The sequence below is a fragment of the Scyliorhinus torazame genome, chromosome 6, assembly GCF_047496885.1.
Source record: "Scyliorhinus torazame isolate Kashiwa2021f chromosome 6, sScyTor2.1, whole genome shotgun sequence".
Classification (NCBI taxonomy): Eukaryota; Metazoa; Chordata; class Chondrichthyes; order Carcharhiniformes; family Scyliorhinidae; genus Scyliorhinus; species Scyliorhinus torazame.
Genome location: NC_092712.1, coordinates 117152390 through 117175823, shown reverse-complemented (window position 1 = coordinate 117175823; position 23434 = coordinate 117152390). Strand labels below are relative to the sequence as shown.

Sequence of the window (23434 nt, the reverse complement as noted above, 5' to 3'; positions counted from 1 at the left end):
TTTTAATTGAAGTCAAAGGAGAATAAAATCAGACTGGATACAATAAATCGTTCAATTGGGCAGCCCGCCCAATGGGTCAGATTCAAATTACCTCTGATTTGTCTCCTTGTGAATGGGTGAAGACAGGCCTGTGTGGCACCTTGTGACAGCTGCATGAAGAAGCTGAAAGTCATGGTCTGGGTTTGACATGTTGAAACTAGGATCTGAGATCAGGAGGATCGGAGAGTTTGGGACCCAATAATGCAGCTCTGGCTGTCATTAGTTAAAATATTTGTGCATATTATGTGCTGCCTGTATTTATTTTTATTACTACACTGCAATATGTTCTGCAAGGATGAATTATTATTAGTGAACCTCCTGCGATTTTACTCGATAGATCAGCAACATTAACAAAAACAGAAAATGCTGGACAATCTCAGCAGGTCTGACAGCATCTGTGAAGAGAGAAGGGAGCTAACTTTGAGTCTGGATGACTCTTTGTCTTCATCAGAGATGTTAAGTTATTTTATAATAGCCATGTTAAAGCCACACGATAGTTTTTACTGAACAAAAGGGTGGATTTTCCTCGTGTTCTCTCTCTTTTGGAAAAATGGCTCAGGCCTAGGTTGACCAATCTTTTCCTTTTTTCTATTACTCTAGGATTTTCAGAATTTACTTCTCAGGGCATGAAAAGCTTGGCTACCATCTATAGTAGATGTAGGTTAACATAGAGGCATACTAACAAGTTACAAAGAAGTATTCAAGCCCTCTCATCCTAATTCTTTGTTATGATACTTGGTCTCATCCCTACCCAAAGAGTTCTGTGTCCTGCTCCAGGGGATTTATTGGATCCCAGGGGCAAACCAAGATTTCTGATGAGTACTGGCTGCAATTATTTTAATCCTCCCTCTGGATGTAAAATCCAATTGGGACATTCTGATTACTCATCTCCACTGGTGACTAAAAGATTTTGATGTACAAAATCAACTGCGGGTTGCAACCCTCACAGGCCTGCAACTGTGCCTTATTTTCCTTCCTTATCTGCTTATCTCACCTGCCAGATGTGTGCCTGCACTGTGGGTGTTCCTCGGCTGTGTGAGTGGTCTCGGGAATCATGGTGACCCTAGATGGATCAGAGTGGGTCAGACCATGGTTAAGTCTGTTCTCACAAAGTAATCTGTATTAAGGTGGAGCTATATCATTTATGGTCATAAAGATTAATTGCTCAGACAACAAGAGGTCCAATTCAATCAGAATTTGGCTGTTTTGTTGAGGGAACTATGAACGGTGAACTTAATCAAAGTTCAATTTCAGGTAATAGGATCAAATGGCGATTTTCTTTAGTGTAATTGATCATTTTTTTTTAAGTTACTTCTTTGCTGGAGCAATCAAAATCTAACTCAACTAGGCTGCTCTCTCCCCACAGTCCCCTATCTCCATCTGCTTCAAATATTTATCTGCTATTCCTCTAAAAGATGTAATGGTTTTTATCTCAACTACTCCCTGTGGCAAAACACTCCATGCTCTAACAAATCTCTGCATAAAGATTTTTTTCCTAACTTATCTCCTCACTCTTTTAATGGCAATTTTCAATTGATAATCACTGGGCAATTTCTTCCCAACCAGAAAGAAATAATCTTTCCCCAGTCACCTTATCAAAATTGTTCATAATTTTAATCTTTTCTCTCTTTCATCCCCTGTTTGCTTTCCATATCCCAGTATCAAAAGGAGTTCCAAATAACTAGAGCTTCTTATTCCTGTATCATACTGAGGGACTGAGATGAGGAGAAATGACATCACTCAAATGGTTGTGAATCTTTGGAACTCTACCCCAGAGGATTGTGGGTGCCCCATTGTTGAATACATTTAAGGCTGGGATGGACACATTTTTGCTCTCTCAGGGAATTAAGAGGTATGGGGAGCAGAAAGGAAAGTGGAATTAAAGCCCAGGATCAGCCACAATAGTCAGGAATGGCATGGCAAGCTCAACAGGCCATATAGTCTATGCCTTCTCCTATTTCTTTTGTTCTTGTGTTGGTGTGATAGCACTGGAAAGGATGCAGAGGAAATTTACCGGGATGTTGCCTGGGCTGGAGAGTTTTAGTTACGAAGAGAGATTGGATAGACTTGGACTGTTTCCTTGGAGCAGAGGAGATTGAGGCGGGACATGATGGAGATGTATAAAATTATGAGGGGCATTGATAGACAGGAAGAAACCTTTCCCCTTGGTAGAGGGATCAGTGACCAGGGGGCATTGATTTGTGCATTTATGCCTAGATGTAAGTTAAGGGCAGGTGGTTTGGTGAGGATGTGAGAAAAATGTATTTTTACCCTGAGGGTGGTGGGAGTTTGGAACTCGCTGCCTGAAAGGGTGGTGGAGGCAGAGACCCTCATAACATTTAAGAAGTATTTAGATATCCACTTGCAATCCCAGGGCATACAAGCCTATGGCAAAGTGCTGGGAAATGGGATTTGGTGTTTTTTTTGACCGGCGCAGACTCGATGAGCCGAAAGGCCTTTTCTGTGTTGTTTCTGTGCTGTATGACTCTATGACCCAATCCCAGTTCTCTGTATTCTTCCACATTCTTCAATTTCTTTCCATTAACTGTGCTTCCAATCTTTTGCTTTCCACTCAAAATCCATTTATCATGATGAACAGGAAAAATGTGGAAATATACCTTTTTATATTACATGAATAGATCATTATTGCGGTGGTATAATTATTATCTTTATCTGACATTGTACATTGTAAGGAATTGAATAACGTTTGTCTTTATTGACTGCATATCTCTGCTTATATCGATTTCTCCCCCTCTTCTGGTTCCCAATCCATCAGCTTTCCTCCCCCCAATTCTTTTTCTTTTCTGTCCTCTTCTGTTTCTCACTCTCACTGCCTTTTTCTTCTATCTTTGAATAGCTTTCACACTTTCTTTTTTGAATGTTTGTACCACACAATATAATGCATTTCTTCATTTGGAAAAGCAACATCATTGCAGAATGGACACATAAATTTAAACAAACATACTAATTCCTAGGCCACCCACAGTCCGATCTGATACTTCTGCTTAGATATGACTAATAAAAAAGGTTTTAGGATGGAAATTACTTTACAGAGAGAGCACATTAATAATTTGTGTGCAATCACCTGATGCATTATTTTCCCAGTGGACACACCCTAGGTTTTACAATTCAAATCAGAAAGCTATATCTTGTTACTTTCAATTCTTCAAAGTCAAATTTCTTCATGACTTTCATGTCTACCCAACATCCTTTATAAGGATACAGAGAAACAGCTGGCAAATACAATTAGCCAGCTTCAACTGAAGTTCGCTATCACAGCGAATAAATTTTATGGGAAAAGCAAATTACTGCAGATGTTGGAATCTGAAAAAAAAAAACAGAAAACAGACAATCTCAGCAGCTCTGCAAGCATCTGTGGAGAGAGAACGAAGCTAACGTTTCGAGTCTGGATAACTATTTGCCAAAGCTAGACAGAACTGGAAATAGGATGAGATGTGGGTCCCTGGAGCTGTGAGGCAGCAGTGCTAACCACCGTACTGCCCTCCTTCTCTCTTCACAGGTGCTATAAATTTCATGGGGCCTGTTTTCACCTTGGAAGAACAACAACTGGGCAATAGCAGCCCATCAATAATCTGTCATCAAAAAAAAACACGCCTGATCTTGAAATGTTTACAGTGGTCCCTTTAATGACCACTGGATGGCCATTCAATGCTGGTACCAGTCGGAGGAGCATGTGCAGTGTATACTCCAACCACTGGACCTTCAAAGCTGTATGGGAGGACTCCAATATAAGGAAATCAATCTCCTGTGGAACAGATGGATACCCGAGTCACCCATCTGAAGACCACAATGAAAATGTTGGTGGGACAATCAAAAGTGTAAAAGGAGTTCAGCTCTTGTGATTTTTAGAAAGTTATTGTCCAGTTGCCACCTGAAACTCGGGCTGAGAGATGATTATCCCAAAATCTCTATTTTGTGATCTATCAGCTCTTACTTGTCATTTTTTCACGTACTACCACAGTTGGCTTTGTTATTTTATGACTTCAAATTGGCCGATCACTTTATTCCTCAAACTGCTTTCAAGAAACTTGGTTTCTACTTTACTGTTTTAGCTATTAGTGACTAAGGTTTTCTTCTTAACTCTAGAAAATTCATGGCCACACGTGAATACTGCTTACATGATTAAGAAGCTGGTTCTGGATGAAAACACTTGTCATTTGATCCATCGCTCACCTCTAGCTCTAATCTTTGTCTCCACTGGAAACTCATGCCTTCATTTCATCAATACAATTCTAATGATCGCTCCTTTCATCTCTCCACACTTGTTCATTTTAAACTGCCAATCTGCTGTCCATGTCAAATCGCCTCCATAGGTCTCCACTATATTGAAATTAGAGTTTACTGCACCTTACACAAACATCTATATTTTCCCATGAGCTCAGAACTATGAAGCCCCAACCTTCTTCCCTCCCTCCCACATTAGTGACATGGCCACTCAGTTGTCATTTAAAACCTGATGTTGGTGTCATCTATTCGCTCTTTCCTGATTTCCAACCTTGTTGATAATGGATTTGTCAAATTGAAAATATATTAAAATGCCTACAGAACCAGTGTACCGTGTAGTAGCTTTCTAATATGCACGGTTTAATCCCCAAAAATTCATTATTATTTCCCAAAAAAATTCATAAATTGCATTAATGGTTTAATCAATGTATCCATTTACAAACTGAATGTTAATTAAAACTCAATTTAATTCAAGAGAATGGACTGTGAAGGAAGAGTGTATTCCTGAATTATGGTCCATCCAACCATCAGACTCACCATGGACTACTCTCCAAAATCAGTTGCATTCTTGGACACACTCGTCTCCATCAAGGACGGTCACCTCAGCACTTCGCTTTACCGCAAACCTACGGATAACCTCATGATGCTCCACTTCTCCAGCTTCCACCCTAAACACATTAAAGAAGCCATCCCCTATGGACAAGCGCTCCTTATACACAGGATCTGCTCAGACGAGGAGGAGCGTAACAGACATCTACAGACGTTGAAATATGCCCTCGTACGAACGGGATATGGCACTCGACTCATCGATCGACAGTTCCAACGCGCCACAGCGAAAAACCGGACCGACCTCCTCAGAAGACAAACATGGGACACAACCGACAGAATACCCTTCGTCGTCCAGTACTTCTCCGGAGCGGAGAAACTACGTCATCTTCTTCACAGCCTTCAACACGTCATTGATGACGATGAACATCTTGCCAAGGTCATCCCCACACCCCCACTACTTGCCTTCAAACAACCGCGCAACCTCAAACGAACCATTGTTTGCAGCAAACGACCCAGTCTTCAGAACAGTGACAACGACACCACACAACCCTGCCATGGCAATCTCTGCAAGACGTGCCAGATCATCGACATGGATACCACTATTACACGTGAGAACACCACCCACCAGGTACGCGGTACATACTCGTGCGACTCGGCCAACGTTGTCTACCTCATACGCTGCAGGAAAGGATGTCCCGAAGCGTGGTACATTGGCGAGACCATGCAGACGCTGCGACAACGAATGAACGGACATCGCGCAACAATCACCAGGCAGGAATGTTCCCTTCCAGTTGGGGAACACTTCAGCAGTCAAGGGCATTCAGCCTCTGATCTCCGGGTAAGCGTTCTCCAAGGCAGCCTTCAGGACCCGCGACAACGCAGAATCGCCGAGCAGAAACTTATAGCCAAGTTCCGCACACATGAGTGCGGCCTCAACCGGGACCTGGGATTCATGTCGCATTACATTCATCCCCCACCATCTGGCCTGCGAAATCCTACCAACTGTCCTGGCTTGGTACAATTCACACCTCTTTAACCTGGGGTTACCCCATCTCTGGATCTGTAAAGATTTAATCACCTGCTAATGCTCGCATTCCAAGCATTGTTTGGCATCTTTGAATTTGTCTATATATGTCTTTCTGGAACAGACCTCTTCATTCACCTGAGGAAGGAGCAGCGCTCCGAAAGCTAGTGACATCAAAACAAACCTGTTGGACTTTAACCTGGTGTTGTAAGACTTCGTACTGAATTATGGTGGCACAGTGAATTCCTGAACTGTGGACCCTTGATTTACTTTTGTATACTTGGATGTGCGCAAGGAAAGTGGATTATCATTGTTATGACGACCACGTGGCACGACAGGACTTAACACTCAGTCAATGTGGAAGGGTAGTGAAAAGTTACCCGAGCAGGATTCAAACCAGATTAAGTTCCCTTTTTCCCTCCAGGAGCAAACCGTTTGTCTGAGAGATCTCCAATAATGGATGATGAAAGTCATCTTTCTAGAATATTATGACGGTTTTCAAATGTTTTCTTTGTCCTAGGCTATTGCTAATCTATGTGACACAATGCATACTTCAGAATTTTGCACAGGTCAAGCATGTGAACAGTGAATGAAATCAAATGCTGGAATCTGAAACAAAACACAGAAAATGCTGGACAATCTCAGCAGGTCCGACAGCATCTGTGGAGGGAGAAAGGAGCTAACGTTTGGAGTCGGGATGATTGTCACGTGAACAATAAGGTTTCAAAACTCATTATGTGTCTCACTATCTCTTTACATGACACTGTCCTTAAACTGTTTACTTTAAACTAGCAAACCCAGTTTCTTCACGTGTATTTGCCCTATTAAGTAATCATATTTAAAACTCCAGAACAAAAAAACCCAGTAAATTGGATGAATGCTCAACGGAAAGTAAGACAGTATTGTAACACATTACCCTGCCTAGGCAATGATGATTCAGTTCTGTATTTCTGGACTGGATTGGAGCCCGTTAGAATTGATCTTCAATACTGAGCAGTTGAAACTAACTGCATGTGAACACATCTCAGTGTTGCCGGGAATACAGAGCTGTGAGGAAAGGGGATTGTGACGGGATTTCTCTAATCTAATCCCTAGTCTGTGCGTTAAAGTAAAGGAAAACTGCTCGGCAGAAAGCTCGCCTCATTCTGCAGCTATTAAAGTTAATCGGTGACAATCTTCCACGTTCCACACCGCTTGGAAGGCTGACCTACAAAGATCGAATGGCAAAAAAGTCAAAGCCTGGAGATTTCACTATTGGTTTTCCAAAATAGAACTTGCTGACTTTGATATCAGACCGTCAGCCCGGTCCAAGCTTCTCGTTTTCTCGGTCAACACTTTTGCTCTTTTATGACCAACTCCCCCACCCCCTTTTTTTTTTGTTGTTGAATATTTAATGATGAAGGTCACGTGAAGTCCACGGGGATTCTCAATCTTGCTGCTGGCCAGGGAGGGGAGGGATGTTGCTGATGGGGGTGGGGAACCATTCTCCAGACCATCCTAACGCACCTGCTACTCCCCTGTGCAACGTCCATTCAAAGAGCATATTAATGGAGCTCAGCAACATCAAAGTGCCCGGGTGCTCCCTTCAAAACCTGTCACATTTCCCAAGACATTCGTTCTGTCATCAACTGCCCGTTCGACACACAAAAGAAATAAAAGTCAAGCGGCACACATGGTTTAAGTAATTCTCATCCTCTTTGTCCTGGAGCTCAGCAAGAGAGGGAGGGAGGGAGGAGAAAAATGACTCTTTGTGTCTCACCCACCTGAACAGTTGGTCCCTTTGCCTTTGCCGTTCTGACACTCGGCGCTGGAGAGCGGGTTCGCGGGCAGTGCCGCCGGCAGGCTGCTCACTGCTAACACGGCGAGAAGCCAGAGGCAACAAGAGCCGGCCGAGGAGGGCGAGGAGCCGGCTAACCTGCGCTGAGGAGAGGGACACAACTCTGTCCCCACCATGACCGGATCGACAGACGAGCAGCGAGCAATCGAAGGAGGGAGGGTGAGGCTGGGGGTGAGGGAAAACAGCGAGCAGGCGGCGGCCGCAGCCCCTCAGTCAAGGGGAAGATGCGCTGGTCCTTCCGGGAGCATCACCTCCTCACACTGGCCATTCCCCCTCTGTGTGTGTGTGTGTGGGTGAGTGAGTGTGTGCACAGACCCGGCTCCTCTCTGTACCCGCTGCTTTTATCCTTCCAATTCTTTCAAACAGCTCCTCAAGGCTCTTCCCCCCCGATGTGAAGTCAATGTTCTGAAGAAATGTGAGGTGTCCAGCTGCTTTGTTTCACCCGCCTCTCTCTGTCCCTCTGTTGTCCTCCTCCTCGCAGACAACTCGGGCCGATTCAGGGCGATTGAGGCTCAGAAACAACAAAGGAGACGGCGAGGCGGGAGGAGGGAGGGAGGGTGTGTGAGGGGGAGGGGGATCACATCACATGACCGCGGGGACACCACACACATGAGAGGCGTGGGGGGAGGGGTCTCCAGCGGACAATCTGACAGCCGCCCCCCCAAAAAAAACAATAACGTCGACCTCCTCCTCCTGCTCGCCTTAAGTTCACATGGATTTTTTTTCTTCCTAAGTGTCTGGAAATAACTCCAAGACACGGTCATCATCCCGACCCGTGCCTATGGTTGATCCATGAATAGAAATGAACATTCGTGAATCGGTTTCCCTTCTTACTGCAAAATCAAACTTGGTTGTCCAAGGCAAGCGGGGTTGGACAAGACGATATTTCTGGTCGCATGTAGTGTGAATGGAGCAGTTAACAAGGGCGAGAGGGAGGGAGCCGTGTCTAACTCACTTTCTTTACCATGGAGTTCAGTGTATGGAGACTTAGTGAATACTCTCCACGTATTGGGGCAGGTTCAAGCAACCGAGCAGCGATTCATTTCACTTTGTCCGTGTTGGATAATATCATTCAGAATGTGGTAATCTGGCTGTCCGATAACATTGATACTAAATCGCCCAGATAAGGGGGGGGGGACTGACTCCAGGCAAGTACAGTGCGCATAGCTCTCCCCCTCCCCCTACATTTATTGTGCATATTACTGAGAGATCTTGGCTTATGGAATTTGATTCTCAAACACAGACATCAATCTCCCAGTCCAGTTAGCTCCACGGTGCAAGGCGGTGATAAACAAGACGAATAGATGGACAGAGATACACGCCCAGTAGCTGAGGGAAAAAGTGTTGAGGATTTGCCCAGGGAACGTTGGTCAGATGGCTCTTGGACATTTACAATCAAATATTGCTTTTAGTTTACAAACTGACATCATATACTTGATACCGTGCGGATATTTCCCACAGCGAGATATTATATATGTATTGTTTTAAATGCTCTGATTGTTCGTGAAAATAATCACAACTGTTCAGTTTGCTGCAGTGAACGGCGCGGAAATAGATGAAAATTTTCAGCATATCAGCAATTTCACTGGAGATAAACGAGCTTTAACAGTAAAAGGTTGAATGCACGTGATTTATTTATTTTTGCCAGGGAAGAGGGTGTCTCCTTTTGTTGATTTGGTCACTCTATATTCACCTAAACTGGAATCATTTCGGATTCATGTGTTCCTATCTATTCCCTACAAAAATGATGGTACTCGAGCACAAAATGTCTCCGGTGTGAAGCGACCGTCTCCTCTCTCCTCCTGTAAGTTCCCTTCACATTATGCGGGTTGAGCAAGTGATTGATGGACTCCCGATCTGTGTATCTGCGCGTCTTCAATCATTTTAGACGAGCCTGCTCGCTCTCCGCGGTCAGGCAGTGAGACCCCGTTTGTCTCGGCGTGGGGGGGGGGGGGGGGCTGGGTACCGCCTGATGGAACCAGCTCTCCGGATTCGGCTTCAAGGTACCCAAATGCTGGGTACCCAAGCCAAATTTAAACATAGGCAACTACTCAACATTGCCTTAAAGAGGTTGTGATGGAGATCCTCGGAGACGAGCCATGAGGAATCTCATGTTTCGAAGATTGAATAAATATCACGACCAAAAATAATAATAAATTGCAAAAATTCATGATTCAAGTGCAATGTTTGAAATAATGCACGGCATAGCTAAATGCCAACAAACCATTTTGCAGTAAGTGTGCGTGGTTGTAGGGTTAATGGCGACCTATAGGTATTAGCAAGCAGCAACTTGAATCCTAACGCGCGCCTTTAGCAATAATAACGCCCCAATACGCAAACCTGTGACAGGAGCTGTTGGGTCAGGATGGAAGTGATAGAACCACAGAACGTTACAACACCGCAGAGCGAGTCCCTTCAACCGCGTAAACAGTCAACACACTTTGCTGCAACATTTCAAAACAAATCCTCATTGGATTACACGGCGTTTTTGAAAGTTGTCTCAAAGAGGTTTTAAAGGAAGGAAGGAAAAAGACGGAGAGGATCAAAAGAGAAAGGTCAAAAGAGTAAGACCAAGGCAGCTGAAGATCTGCAAGTAAGAATGGGCAAAGTTAATGGGGTGTACCCATGTCAGAGAAATGTACAATTTAGGAAAGGAGATGGGCCTAATGGTGATTACAGCGATATAAGGCCATAAGATATAGGAGCAGAAGTAAGCCATTCGGCCCATCGAGTCTGCTTTGCAGCGAGATGATCCTGGCTGATCTGATATAATACTCAACACCACTTTCCCGCCTTATTCCTGTATCCCTTGATTCCCTTACTGATTAAAAATCTATCTATCTCAGCCTTTTTTATAATAAACATTTTATTGAGGTATTTTTGGTATAGTAACAACAACAAAATAAACAATATACATGAAACCATAAACATAGTGCAAAAGCCATTTACCTCTCGTACAGGTCCCACCCTTATTGACCCCCTACTCTAATCAAAACTACTCCCCCCGTCTGCTGACGATTAATTTCCCGCAAAGAAGTCGACGAACGGTTGCCACCTCCGGGGGAACCCTAACAGTGGCCCTCTCAAAGTAAACTTGATTTTCTCCAAACAGAGAAAGCTAGCCATGTCCAATAGCCAGGTTTCTGACTTTGGGGGCGTTGAGTCCCTCCATGCTAATAGTATCCGTCTCCAGGCTACCAGGGAAGCATAGGCCAGAATGTCTGCCTCATTCTCCTGGATTCCCGGGTCTTCTGATATCCCGAAAATCGCCACCTCTGGACTCAGCGCCACCCTTGTTTTTAACACCATGGACATGAAGTCCGCAAACCCCTGCCAAAGTCCCCTAAGCTTTGGAGATGTCCAAAACATGTGGACATGGTACGCCGGTTCTCCCGCACATTTTGCGCACCTGTCCTCCACTCCAAAGAATCAGCTCATCCGAGCCACTGTCATGTGAGCCCGGTGAACAACCGTGAATTGTATCAGGCTGAACCTGGCACATGTTGCAGACGTGTTGACTCTACTCAACGCGTCCGCCCATAGACCATCCTCTATCTCACCTCCCAGCTCCTCCTCCCACTTGCGTTTCAGCTCTTCGGTCTGCGTCTCCTCCGACCCCATAAGCTCCTTATAAATGTCCAAGACACTCCCTTCTCCTACCCACCCTCTGGAAACTACCCTGTCCTGAATCCCCCTTAGCGGTAGGAGCGGGAAGGTTGACACCTTTTTACGAAGGAAGTCCCGCACCTGCAGATACCCGAATTTGTTTCCTCTCGCCAACCCAAACTTTTCCTCCAATGCCCTCATACTCGGAATGCTCCCCTCTATGAACATATCCCCCATCCTCTCAATCCCCGCTCTCCGCCATAACCAGAACCCCTGTTATGGGTCCGGATTTAAAGAACCCCAAACTGTTTCATGGAGTTCAACCGACCCACAACTTTTAATAGATTGTGGTGTAGGAAGCACACGGCGTACTCTCCTGGTGTGATACAGCAATCATGGACAAATGGTTTTTAAAACAAAACAATGTTTATTCTATGAACTCAAGTTAACCTTTTAAAAACAAACCTTGAATATCTTAACACCCATTCCTTCAAAGAGAACCCCAAAAGACTACAACCCTAAATAATCCTTCAAACTGTTCCTTTAAACATCTAAAAGACTTCAACCTTCAAAAATAAGAACACATCAGGTTACATTCAATATATTTATAGTCTTTGGATTTGCAGACATCAACAGACCAGCTCTGTTTCTTCCTGCAGCTCTCAGCAGCACACAGACACTTCCAGCTTTCTCCTCAAAACTGAAACCAAAAGCAGAAGTGAGCTCCGCTTCCCCCACCCTCTGACATCGCTTCAGTAATATGATCAGCTCCATTTCTTAAAGGTACATTGCTTAAACATCCATTTCTTAAAGGTACTCTCACATGACACCCCCGTCCATGCTCCCTGGGGTAAACCGGTGATTATCACAGATTGGGGCCTACACCGATGCTCCCACTGCTCCCACATACTGCCTCCACTGGCCCCAAACTCTCAGGGCCGCCGCCACCACTGGACTGGTGGAGTACCGTGTTGGCGGGAATGGCAGAAGCGCAGTTACCAACGCCCCGAAACTGGTGCCCTTACATGAAGCCGCTTCCATACACAGCCATGCCAACCCCTCCCCCACCACCCACTTCCTGATCATGGCTATATTAGCTGCCCAGTAATAGTTGCTAGAATTTGGCAGCGCCAGCCCGCCCTCTCCGCTCAAGCATTACCTTCCTTACTCGTGGGGTCTTGCCCGCCCAGACGAAGCCCGTGGTCACTCTGTTGACCCGCTTAAAAAAGGACCGCGGAATAAAGATGGGGAGACACTGATATACAAATAGAAATCTAGGGAAGAACCGTCATCTTTACCGTTTGCACCCTCCCAACCAGAGACAACGGAAGCGCGTCCCATCTCCGAAAATCGTCCATCATTTGGTCCACCAGCCGGGCCAGATTAAATTTATGCAACCGGTCCCATTCCCGTGCACTTGGTACCTGAAGCCTCCCTCTAGTAACCTAAACGGCAGCTCTCCCAGTTGCCTCTCCTGTCCCCTCGCTTGGACCACAAACATCTCACTCTTTCACATATTAAGCTTATACCCCGAAAACCGGCCAAGTTCCCCTCGTGTCCTCATGAGTTCTTCCATCTCCTCCATTGGGTCCAAAACGTACAGAAGCAGGTCATCCGCATTAGAGCGAAACCTTGTGCTCCACAACATCCAGAACATAATTCTCGATCGTGGAGGACAAGATTTTGGCCAGCAATTTGGAATCCACATTCAACAGGGAGATCGGCCTGTCGGACCCACACAACTCCGGGTTCTTGTCCCGCTTCAGAATAAGCGAAATCGTTGCCTGTGACATCGTCGGAGGCAGCACCCCTCTTTCCCTTGCCTCAATGAACATCCTCAACAACACCGGCCCCAATATCCCCGAGAACGTTTTATAAAACTCCACTTGGTACCCGTCCGGACCCGGGGCCTTACCCGCCTGCATGGCCTTCAAGCCCTCCACTATCTCTTCCAGCCCGATTGGGGCCCCCAGCCCTTCTAACCGCTCCCCGTCTACCTTTGGGAAATTCAGCCCCTCCAAGAAGTACCTCATCCCCTCTGGCCCCATCGGGGGTTCTGACCTGTACAGCTTGCTGTAGAAATCCCTAAACGCCTTATTCACCCCTACTGAATCACCAACCAGGTTCCCATCTCCGTCCTTTTCTTTGCCTCTCTCCCAAGCTGCCTCCCTCTTCCTAAGCTGCTGTGCAAGCATTCTGCTGGCCTTCTCTCCATGTTCATAGATCGCCCCCCCCTCGCCTTTCTCAGCTGCTCCACCGGCCTTCCTGTGGCCAGCAAGCTAAATTCCGCCTGTAACCTCCGCCGTTTCCTTAAAAGCCCTGCCTCTGGGGTCGCTGCATACCTCCTATCAATCTGTAGTAACTCTTTTACCAGTCAGTCCATCTCTGCCCTGTCCACCTTCTCCCTATGGGTCCGGTTCGAGATCAGCACCCCCTGACCACCACCTTCAGTGCTTCCCAGACCACCGCTGCTGAAATTTCCCCCGTGTCATTGACCTGCAGGTAGCTCTGAATACATTTCTTCAGCCGCTCGCACACCCCTTCATCAGCCAAAAGTCCCACATCTAACCTCCAGTGCGGGTGCTGGTTACTGTCTTTACTAACCTGCAGGTCAACCCAGTGCGGAGCATGGTCTGAGATTGTAATTGCCGAGTACCCCGTGTCCACCACCCCAGCCAGCAAGGCCCTGCTCGAAAAAGAAATCAATCCGGGTGAGTAGAAAGAGAACTCCTTCACCCTTCGGCTGCCCAAATCTCCATGGATCCCCCCACCCCCCATCAGCTCCATGAACCCTCTTAGTTCCTTTGCCATTGCTGGCAGCCTACCCGTTTTCGAGCTTGACCGGTCCAAGCCAGAATCAATAACTGTGTTGAAGTCCCCTCCCATGACCAACCTGAGCGGGTCCAGGTCCGGTATCTTCCCCAGCATCCTCTTTATAAACTCGACATCATCCCAATTTGGCGCAAACACATTTACAAAATACCACCATAATGTACCGACCTCCCACGTCCGAGATTATTCTACCCATCTCAAACACCACCCGCTTATTGATCAGGATCGTGACTCCCCTAGTCTTTGAATCTAGTCCCGAGTGAAAGACCTGACTGACCCAGCCTTTTCTCAGTCTAACCTGGTCTGTTGTGGGTGGGCTGAGTTCGGGGAAGATTCAAACTAGAGCACCAAATCCCACAGTATTTGTTATAAAAAGAGCTTTTTAGATTTCAAAATAAGTCAGATATCTCTGTGAAAGAAAGCTTAATATCTGGAGTTAAATCTGAATTTTAGAAATGCGAAGATAACAGCTAATAAAACTGAAAATGCAGAGGATCATAGAGATCCAAGTTTTATTCAGTGAGTGCCCAACGCATTTGAGTTGAGTCTGCTTCTAATAAATCTTGTGGATGGGTAACCAGCATCTTTTTTCTATTTACTCAGGGATGAAAATATCAGTGTTACTGTTGCCAGTTCATGCTCACAGCATGATTAACCTACACCACCCACCACCCTACCCCACCAATCCCACCCCTCCACACAGGATTTTCCATTCATTCATTTTATGCATCAATATCCACGTATGGAAAGGATTTCTCTTGTGGTTTTGTATAGCAATATCATAATCACATACACAGTGACCAGAGCAATTCTTCCTTGGCAAAGCAATCATAGATTGCATGGAACGATTACATTTATGTGAAATAATTAGACAACGAGTTATTATGATCTGGCATGGTGGTGAAAGCAGATTCAATGATAATTATCAAAAGGAAATTGAATAAATATTTCAAAGGGAAACATTTTGAGGGTGATGGGGACAGGGCAGGGAGTTGGATAGCTCTTTCAAGGTGCCAATGAAAGCACAATGGGCTAAATAACCTTTTGTGCTTATAATTCGTTGATACTGTAAGAGATTTCTGAGTTAAGTCTATTTGAAAAATTTTAATTTTACTGAGCACTGTAGAAAGAAGTGTAGAAACGTTTATTGAAGAACATTGTGCAAAAAATCAAATACAAGACCCGAAGGGGTAAAAGCACGTGTTACATTTTTATAATTTTATTCTAAATATATCTCTACTTAACAGATCACTGCCATAGGTGGTCAGTGATATTGGACTGCCTTAAAGATGTCTTGACTTGGTCTCCCCTCTTCCGCTCTGGGTGTTCTATCGCTGGGTTACTGTTCTCTCTTCCCTTTTTTCCCCTCCTTCTATAGTTTCTGTTGCAGGCCCTGTGTGCTTTGGGGGTGGAAGGGGGGGTGGGGGGGCTTCCTGCCACCTCTCCCCCCCGCCTCCATGCTTCTGCCTGTCATCCCCTTAAGTTTCCTGCTTATTTCCTCCCCCCCCACCCTTGTGCCTCCTAGATTTGTCTGCTCTCCCCCTTCTCTCCCTCTTTCCCTAGTCGCTGTTGGCCTCGAACATGTCTTGGAACAGGCCGTCGAATTGCCCCCACACTTTGTGGAAGCCCTCTTCCGACCCTCAGATGGTGTACTTGATCTTCTCCAGGTGGAGAAATTCTGCCAGGAGGGGAAGAAGATATAGCAAGAAAGATGTGTGTACATAAGAAACTGTAAATTGTAAATATCAAAAAAGGTGCCTTTACTTCTCCAATATCTGGACCATTTGTAGTGTTATGACCAGCCCCAAGTGGGATTCCCCAAAAGTTATTGATCTGGGCGAGACCGCTCTATTTGTCACTGTCTGGCTGGGATACCCCTCAGTTTCACAAATCCGGATGAGGAAGGATGACTGGCTCCATTTCTTTATTCAATCCATCCTCTGTGGGTATACAGCAAAGGTTTAATCTAACAGTGAACCCACTACTTCACTCAGCATTGACAATCATACTTGTAGGAAATCCTCAAAATTTGTGTAAACGTTCATCAGTCAATCTGGAAGGACTGTTAGTGTTACATGATGGACCAAAAGAGAGAGGTATCGTGAAGGCACTAAAGGAGCGTAGACTAAGTTGTAGGGAAACATCAGGGAGCCCTTTGTTAACTTCCCATGGTGCCGACTGTCATAATATACACCAGTATATCATGGTGCAGATACACACACACTGATGAACCAATCAACACACACAATACCGCAGCCAATCACCAGTTAGAGCACACTCACTATAAAGACAGGGGGCATCAGAGTTCCCGCTCTTTCGGGATGCAGCCTCCTAGAAGGACAGAGCTTACAGCTTACAACACAGATCTTCACCATGTGCTGAGCGCATAGACTGGTTAGGACAGGCATAGGTCTTTAGTCTAATCTAACATCGTGTTAACTCACAGTGAAAGTATGTTCAACAGTTTCTAACTTAATAAAATAGTGTTGCAGCATTTTAAGTGTTGGTGGCCTGTATGTGTTCCACGGATCCAGAGCACCCAAAACATCACCGACCTCCAAAACCTTGAATCACCAAAGCTGCCTGCACCTCGACTAAAACCGCAGAGACTGGCTCAGTTAGAAACTGAGGAGCGATGCATGTTGGACATGTTGCAGAAACACGCAAAACTGTTGTGGTCCACGTGACGCCAAGGAGAGTCTGGGAAGTTGACGGCCATGTTGGAGGATGAATTGGTGCTGACCACCCCAGACCTTTCCAAACTATTAACTACTTACGTTGACACAGGCATTTAAAATCCAGAGCGCAAGATTTTCTGGGGTTCCCACGATTCTCCGCCTCCACCGGGACGATTTCCCGACGGTGAAGTTCACTTGTGCTTTTAAAAGTCGTGAAACAAGCGTCGTGGCATCTGAGGGAGAGAGAGGGGGCACGGAAAGTGTCCAACATCACCAAAGCTTTCTGACAGTCGTGCCGCTGGCTTCTGCCAGGGCCAGGGGGAGTAGCGGGGGATGGCCAGGAGGTGGGCTGTGGGGTCAGGGCGGACAGACACGGAACACCATTTCTGCAGCCTGAAAGGCAGCTATGCAACTGCGCATGCTGCTGACTGCCCACTGTGAACTTAGGGCCACAGGTCACATGGGTGTACTAGCTTAGTGATAGAAACTGGGTAGCAGGGACAAGCTGGGCTGAAGGGCTTGTTTCCATGCTGTAAACATCTATGACTCTATGGTGAGCTGAAACTGACTTTTCTCAACTGATGACCTGTGGTTAAAGACCTTTCTCTCTGCAGCCAGTTCAACCTGCAGAAGGACTAGACCGGCGTTACCTGCAGGAAGGAGGGGCTGTTTAAAAACCTAGTGAAATCGAATATTACCCCAGTGGGTCTGAGAGTTAGACTGGCAGAGGTCCTGCAAATACAGGTGAGTCTCTTAAGGGAATTCTCCTGCCTCCAAGTTCTAATTGGAGGCAACCATTTGGAAAGGCAAACCAACCGAGCGGTTTGACACTTCGCGTCCTTGGAAGGTCGTGGACCATAGAGTCATAGAGTCATAGAATTTACAGTGCAGACGGAGACCATTCAGCCCATCGAGTCTACACTGGCTCTTGGAAAGAGCACCCTACCTAAACCCACACCTGCACCCTATCCCTGTAACCCAGTAACTCCACCTGTCCTTTTTTGGACACTAAGGGCAATTTTACCATGGCCAATCCACCTAACCTGCACATCTTTGGACTGTGGGAGGGAACCGGAGCACCGAGAGGAAACCTACACAGATACAGGGAGAACGTGACCCAAGCTGGGAATCGAACCTGGACCCTGGAGCTGTGAAGAAACTGTGCTAACCACTGTGCTACCGTGCCACCCAACAACCTGAGCAGTGGGGATCCTCAAATCTGTAATTCCCCTAAAACCATGTTATTTTTTAACCTTTCCGACCCTTTTCAACATGTGTATGATTGTGGGTGCCTGGGTGGAAGGTACAACAAACAAACAAAGGACAAAGAAATGTACAGCACAGGAACAGGCCCTTCGGCCCTCCAAGCCCGTGCCGACCATGCTGCCCGACTAAACTACAATCTTCTACACTTCCTGGGTCCGTATCCCTCTATTCCCATCCTATTCATGTATTTGTCAAGATGCCCCTTAATGTCACTATCGTCCCTGCTTCCACCACCTCCCCCAGCAGCGAGTTCCAGGCACCCACTACCCTCTGCGTAAAAAACTTGCCTCGTACATCTACTCTAAACCTTGCCCCTCTCACCTTGAACCTATGCCCCCTAGTAATTGACCCCTCTACCCCGGGGAAAAGCCTCTGACTATCCACTCTGTCTATGCCCCTCATAATTTTGTAGACCTCTATCAGGTCACCCCTCAACCTCCTTCGTTCCAGTGAGAACAAACCGAGTTTATTCAACTGCTCCTCATAGCTAATGCCCTCCATACCAGGCAACATTCTGGTAAATCTCTTCTGCACCCTCTCTAAAGCCTCCATATCCTTCTGGTAGTGTGGCGACCAGAATTGAACACTATACTCCAAGTGTGGCCTAACTAAGGTTCTATACAGCTGCAACATGACTTGCCAATTCTTATACTCAATGCCCCGGCCAATGAAGGCAAGCATGCCGTATGCCTTCTTGACTACCTTCTCCACCTGTGTTGCCCCTTTCAGTGACCTGTGGACCTGTACTCCTAGATCTCTTTGACTTTCAATACTCTTGAGGGTTCTACCATTCACTGTATATTCCCTACCTGTATTAGACCTTCCAAAATGCATTACCTCACATTTGTCCGGATTAAACTCCATCTGCCATCTCTCCGCCCAAGTCTCCAAACAATCTAAATCCTGCTGTATCCTCTGAAAGTCCTCATCGCTATCTGCAATTCCACCAACCTTTGTGTCATCTGTAAACTTACTAATCAGACCAGTTACATTTTCCTCCAAATCATTTATATATACTACAAACAGCAAAGGTCCCAGCACTGATCCCTGTGGAACACCACTGGTCACAGCCCTCCAATTAGAAAAGCATCCTTCCATTGCTACTCTCTGCCTTCTATGACCTAGCCAGTTCTGTATCCACCTTGCCAGCTCACCCCTGATCCCGTGTGACTTCACCTTTTGTACTAGTCTACCATGAGGGACCTTGTCAAAGGCCTTACTAAAGTCCATATAGACAACATCCACTGCCCTACCTGCATCAATCATCTTAGTGACCTCCTCGAAAAACTCTATCAAGTTAGTGAGACACGACCTCCCCTTCACAAAACCATGCTGCCTCTCACTAATACGTCCATTTGCTTCCAAATGGGAGTAGATCCTGTCTCGAAGAATTCTCTCCAGTAATTTCACTACCACTGAAGTAAGGCTCACCGGCCTGTAGTTTCCTGGATTATCCTTGCTACCCTTCTTAAACAGAGGAACAACATTGGCTATTCTCCAGTCCTCCGGGACATCACCTGAAGACAGTGAGGATCCAAAGATTTCTGTCAAGGCCTCAGCAATTTCCTCTCCAGCCTCCTTCAGTATTCTGGGGTAGATCCCATCAGGCCCTGGGGACTTATCTACCTTAATATTTTTTAAGACACCCAACACCTCGTCTTTTTGGATCTCACTGTGACCCAGGCTATCTACACACCCTTCTCCAGACTCAACATCTACCAATTTCTTCTCTTTGGTGAATACTGATGCAATGTATTCATTTAGTACCTCGCCCATTTCCTCTAGCTCCACACATAGATTCCCTTGCCTATCCTTCAGTGGGCCAACCTTTTCCCTGGCTACCCTCTTGCTTTTTATGTACATGTAAAAAACCTTGGGATTTTCCTTAACCCTATTTGCCAATGACTTTTCGTGACCCCTTCGAGCCCTCCTGACTCCTTGCTTAAGTTCCTTCCTACTTTCCTTATATTCCACACAGGCTTCGTCTGTTCCCAGCCTTTTAGCCCTGACAAATGCCTCCTTTTTCTTTTTGACGAGGCCTACAATATCTCTCGTTATCCAAGGTTCCCAAAAATTACCGTATTTATCCTTCTTCCTCACAGGAACATGCCGGTCCTGAATTCCTTTCAACTGACACTTGAAAGCCTCCCACATGTCAGATGTTGATTTGCTCTCAAACATCCGCCCCCAATCTATGTTCTTCAGTTCCCGCCTAATATTGTTATAATTAGCCTTCCCCCAATTTAGCACATTCATCCTAGGACCACTCTTATCCTTGCCCACCAGCACTTTAAAACTTACTGAATTGTGGTCACTGTTCCCGAAATGCTCCCCGACTGAAACATCTACCACCTGGCCGGGCTCATTCCCCAATACCAGGTCCAGTACCGCCCCTTCCCTAGTTGGACTGTCCACATATTGTTTTGTCATGGTTTTGGAATAGCTAAACTGGTAGGCCATCACTATTCCATTATTTCCATTACATGTTCATCTTTCACTCTTGTTATAAATAAACAGTTTTTTAATGTGTTACTTGTAACTCTGGTGCCTGTAACTCATTGGAGCAGTCAAGAGTTAAAGATCTCAGGAGAAGACATGAATTATTGGATTAATTCACTTATGTTGGGTCTCCGGGGTCTGTGGGGCAGGGACTGAGTGGCCGTAACATAAATTGGGGTCTGGGGTCTGGGATTTGAAATGTTATATGGCAAATTTGGGGTACAGTGTAAATTATAAAGAGACACCGGGCTTGTACTAATATTACAGGATGGCTATGGAAGCAGCTGGACAGTTTCTCCACGTGCAAGACTCTGGTATATTTGGAGGAGCTTCGCAAAGATCCACTCATTGAATTGGCAAGGGAATTATAACTGGCTGTCCCACCTAGAGCTAAGAAGGCAGAGGCAATTGATGCAATTGCTGAACATTTAAATCTGAGGGATAAACAGGCAACACAGCCTAGGCCAGATCAACAATCAGTAGAAATGCAGTGAAACAGTTAGAAATGCAGCAAAGATAGAGAGCAATAGAAGTGAACACCAGAAAGAAATGGAAATGAGAGAGGCAAGAGAGAATGAGAGAAAAGAAAAAGAAAGAGGAAGAGAGACAGAAAAGAGAAAGTAAGATAGAGTTCCAACTTGTGATACAGGACAGGAGTGGGAAGTTGACAGAACATGGAGGGGAGCCTAGTCCTAGAACGGAACTTATTGATGATATGTTTAAATTTATACCGGCTCTCCCAAAATTTGAAGAGAAAGAATGAGGCACGATCAATTTGACAGGAGACAAAGTTGAATCCAAACTGAGGCTTTATTAGTTTCAGATGTGTGGCCTCCCTCAGCAGCTGGCGAAATGGCTGCGAGCTGGAGGCCACGCACATTTATACCCCGCCTCCTGGGCGGAGCAAGCATGCAGGGTCCACAGGTGAACCTATAGTGCAGTTCTACCATACAACCTCTAATATCAGAACACAGCGGTTTACCACATTCACCCCCTGTTAAAATTGAGTCCGGCGGGGGTGGTGGATAACTATATACAATTAGAAATTTTAATATTTACAAAGTCACAAAAAAAATGTCTCTTGGCATCAGGCGGCCCGGTCACTGGTTCAGCCGGCCCGGTGCCTTGATGGTCCTATGAGGTCGGCGAAGTGGTGACGGCGATGTTGGTGCTGTCGTGGTCGAAGTTGACTTCTGGAGGGTGCCAAAATCCTCTTCATTGACGGGCGTGGCAGGGGAAGGACGGACGGTCCTAGGGTAGGTGATGGGAGCGGCGGGGGAGGGGACGGTGGCGCCGGGGGTGACGGGGGTGGTGCAGGGGTGGAACCTGCTGGTGCCAGGTCTCTGAGGGAGATGGTATCCTGGCGGCTGTCGGGGAACGCCACGTAGGCGTACTGTGGGTTTGCGTGGAGAAGGTGCACCCTTTCCACCAACGGATCCGCCTTGTGGAGCCGCACATGTTTACGGAGAAGCACGATTCCCGGAGCTGTAAGCCAAGTTGGGAGCATTACCCCGGATGTGGACTTCCTGGGGAAGGCAAAAAGACGTTCATGTTGTGTACTGTTAGTGGCAGTGCAGAGTAATGAGCGAATGGAATGCAATGCATCAGGGAGGACCTCTTGCCAGCAGGAGGCCGGGAGATTCCTGGACCGCGAGGCCAGCTGGACGGTCCTCCATACCATCCCATTCTCCCTTTCTACCTGTCCGTTTCCCCGGGGGTTGTAGCTCGTCGTTCTGCTGGAAGCGATCCCTGCTGAGCAGGAACTGACATAGCTCATCACTCATGAATGAGGATTCCCTGTAACTGTGGATGTAGGCGGGGAAGCCGAACAGAGTGAAGACAGAATTAAGGGCTTTAATGACGGTGGCAGACGTCATGTCGGGGCATGGGATGGCGAAGGGAAACCGGGAGTATTCATCGATCACACTGAGGAAATATGTGTGTCGATCGGAGGAGGGGAGGGGGCCTTTGAACTCCACGCTGAGGTGTTCAAAGGGGCGGGAGGCCTTCACCAACGCGCGCGGTCCGGCCGGTAAAAGTGCGGCTTACACTCCGCACAGACCTGGCAGTCCCTGGTGATTGTCCTTACTTGCTCGACGGAGTGGGGCAAATTTCGTGCCTTAATGCAATGGTACAACTGAGTGACCCCTGGGTGACAAAGGCTGTCGTGCAGGGTCCGGTGTGGGTCTACCTGTGCGCTGGCACATGTACCTCAGGATAGGGCGTCTGGGGGCTCGTTGAGTTTGCCAAGGCAATACTTAATCTCATAATTATAGGTGGAGAGCTCGATCCTCCATCGCAAGATTTTGTCATTTTTGAACTTGCCCCACTGTGTTGTTGAACATGAAGGCTACCGACCATTGGTCAGTGAGGAGAGTAAATCTCTTGCTCGCCAGGTAATACCTCCAATGTCGCATAGCCTCAACGATAGCCTGGGCCTCTTTTTCAACGGACGAGTGCCGAATTTCAGAGGCATGGAGGGTGCTGGAAAGGAATGCAACGGGCCTGCCTGCCTGATTGAGGGTGGCGGCGAGGATGACGTCCGTTGTGTTGCTTTCTACTTGGAATGGAAGTGTTTCGTCTACAGCGTGCATTCCAGCTTTGGCAATATCAGCTCTGATCCGGGCGAAGGCCTGTTGGGCAAGTGAATGGACTGTATGAGTGGGCGGGCCTTGTCCGCAAAGTTTGGGACCCATTGTGCGTAATATGAGAAGAACCCCAGGCAACGTTTGAGGGCCTTAGGGCAGTGGGGGAGGGGGAGCTCCATGAGGGGGCGCTTGCCGTCGGGATCGGGCCCCAGAACTCCGTTCTGGACCACGTAGCCGAGGATGGCTAAGCAGTTTGTGCAGAACACACACT

At 46.6% G+C, this 23434-nt stretch overlaps 1 protein-coding gene across 1 annotated transcript in view; it reads right to left on the bottom strand.

Moving 5' to 3' along the window:
• Nucleotides 1-8297, bottom strand: part of LOC140424975 (tomoregulin-1-like) — a 494486-nt gene extending 486189 nt beyond the window's left edge. Inside the window, exon 1 of the mRNA XM_072508717.1 lies at nt 7621-8297. Within this exon, the coding sequence (XP_072364818.1) occupies nt 7621-7810 (190 nt within the window). The 5' untranslated portion in view covers nt 7811-8297. The remainder of the gene's footprint in view (nt 1-7620) is intronic.
• Nucleotides 8298-23434: the final 15137 nt, after the last annotated feature.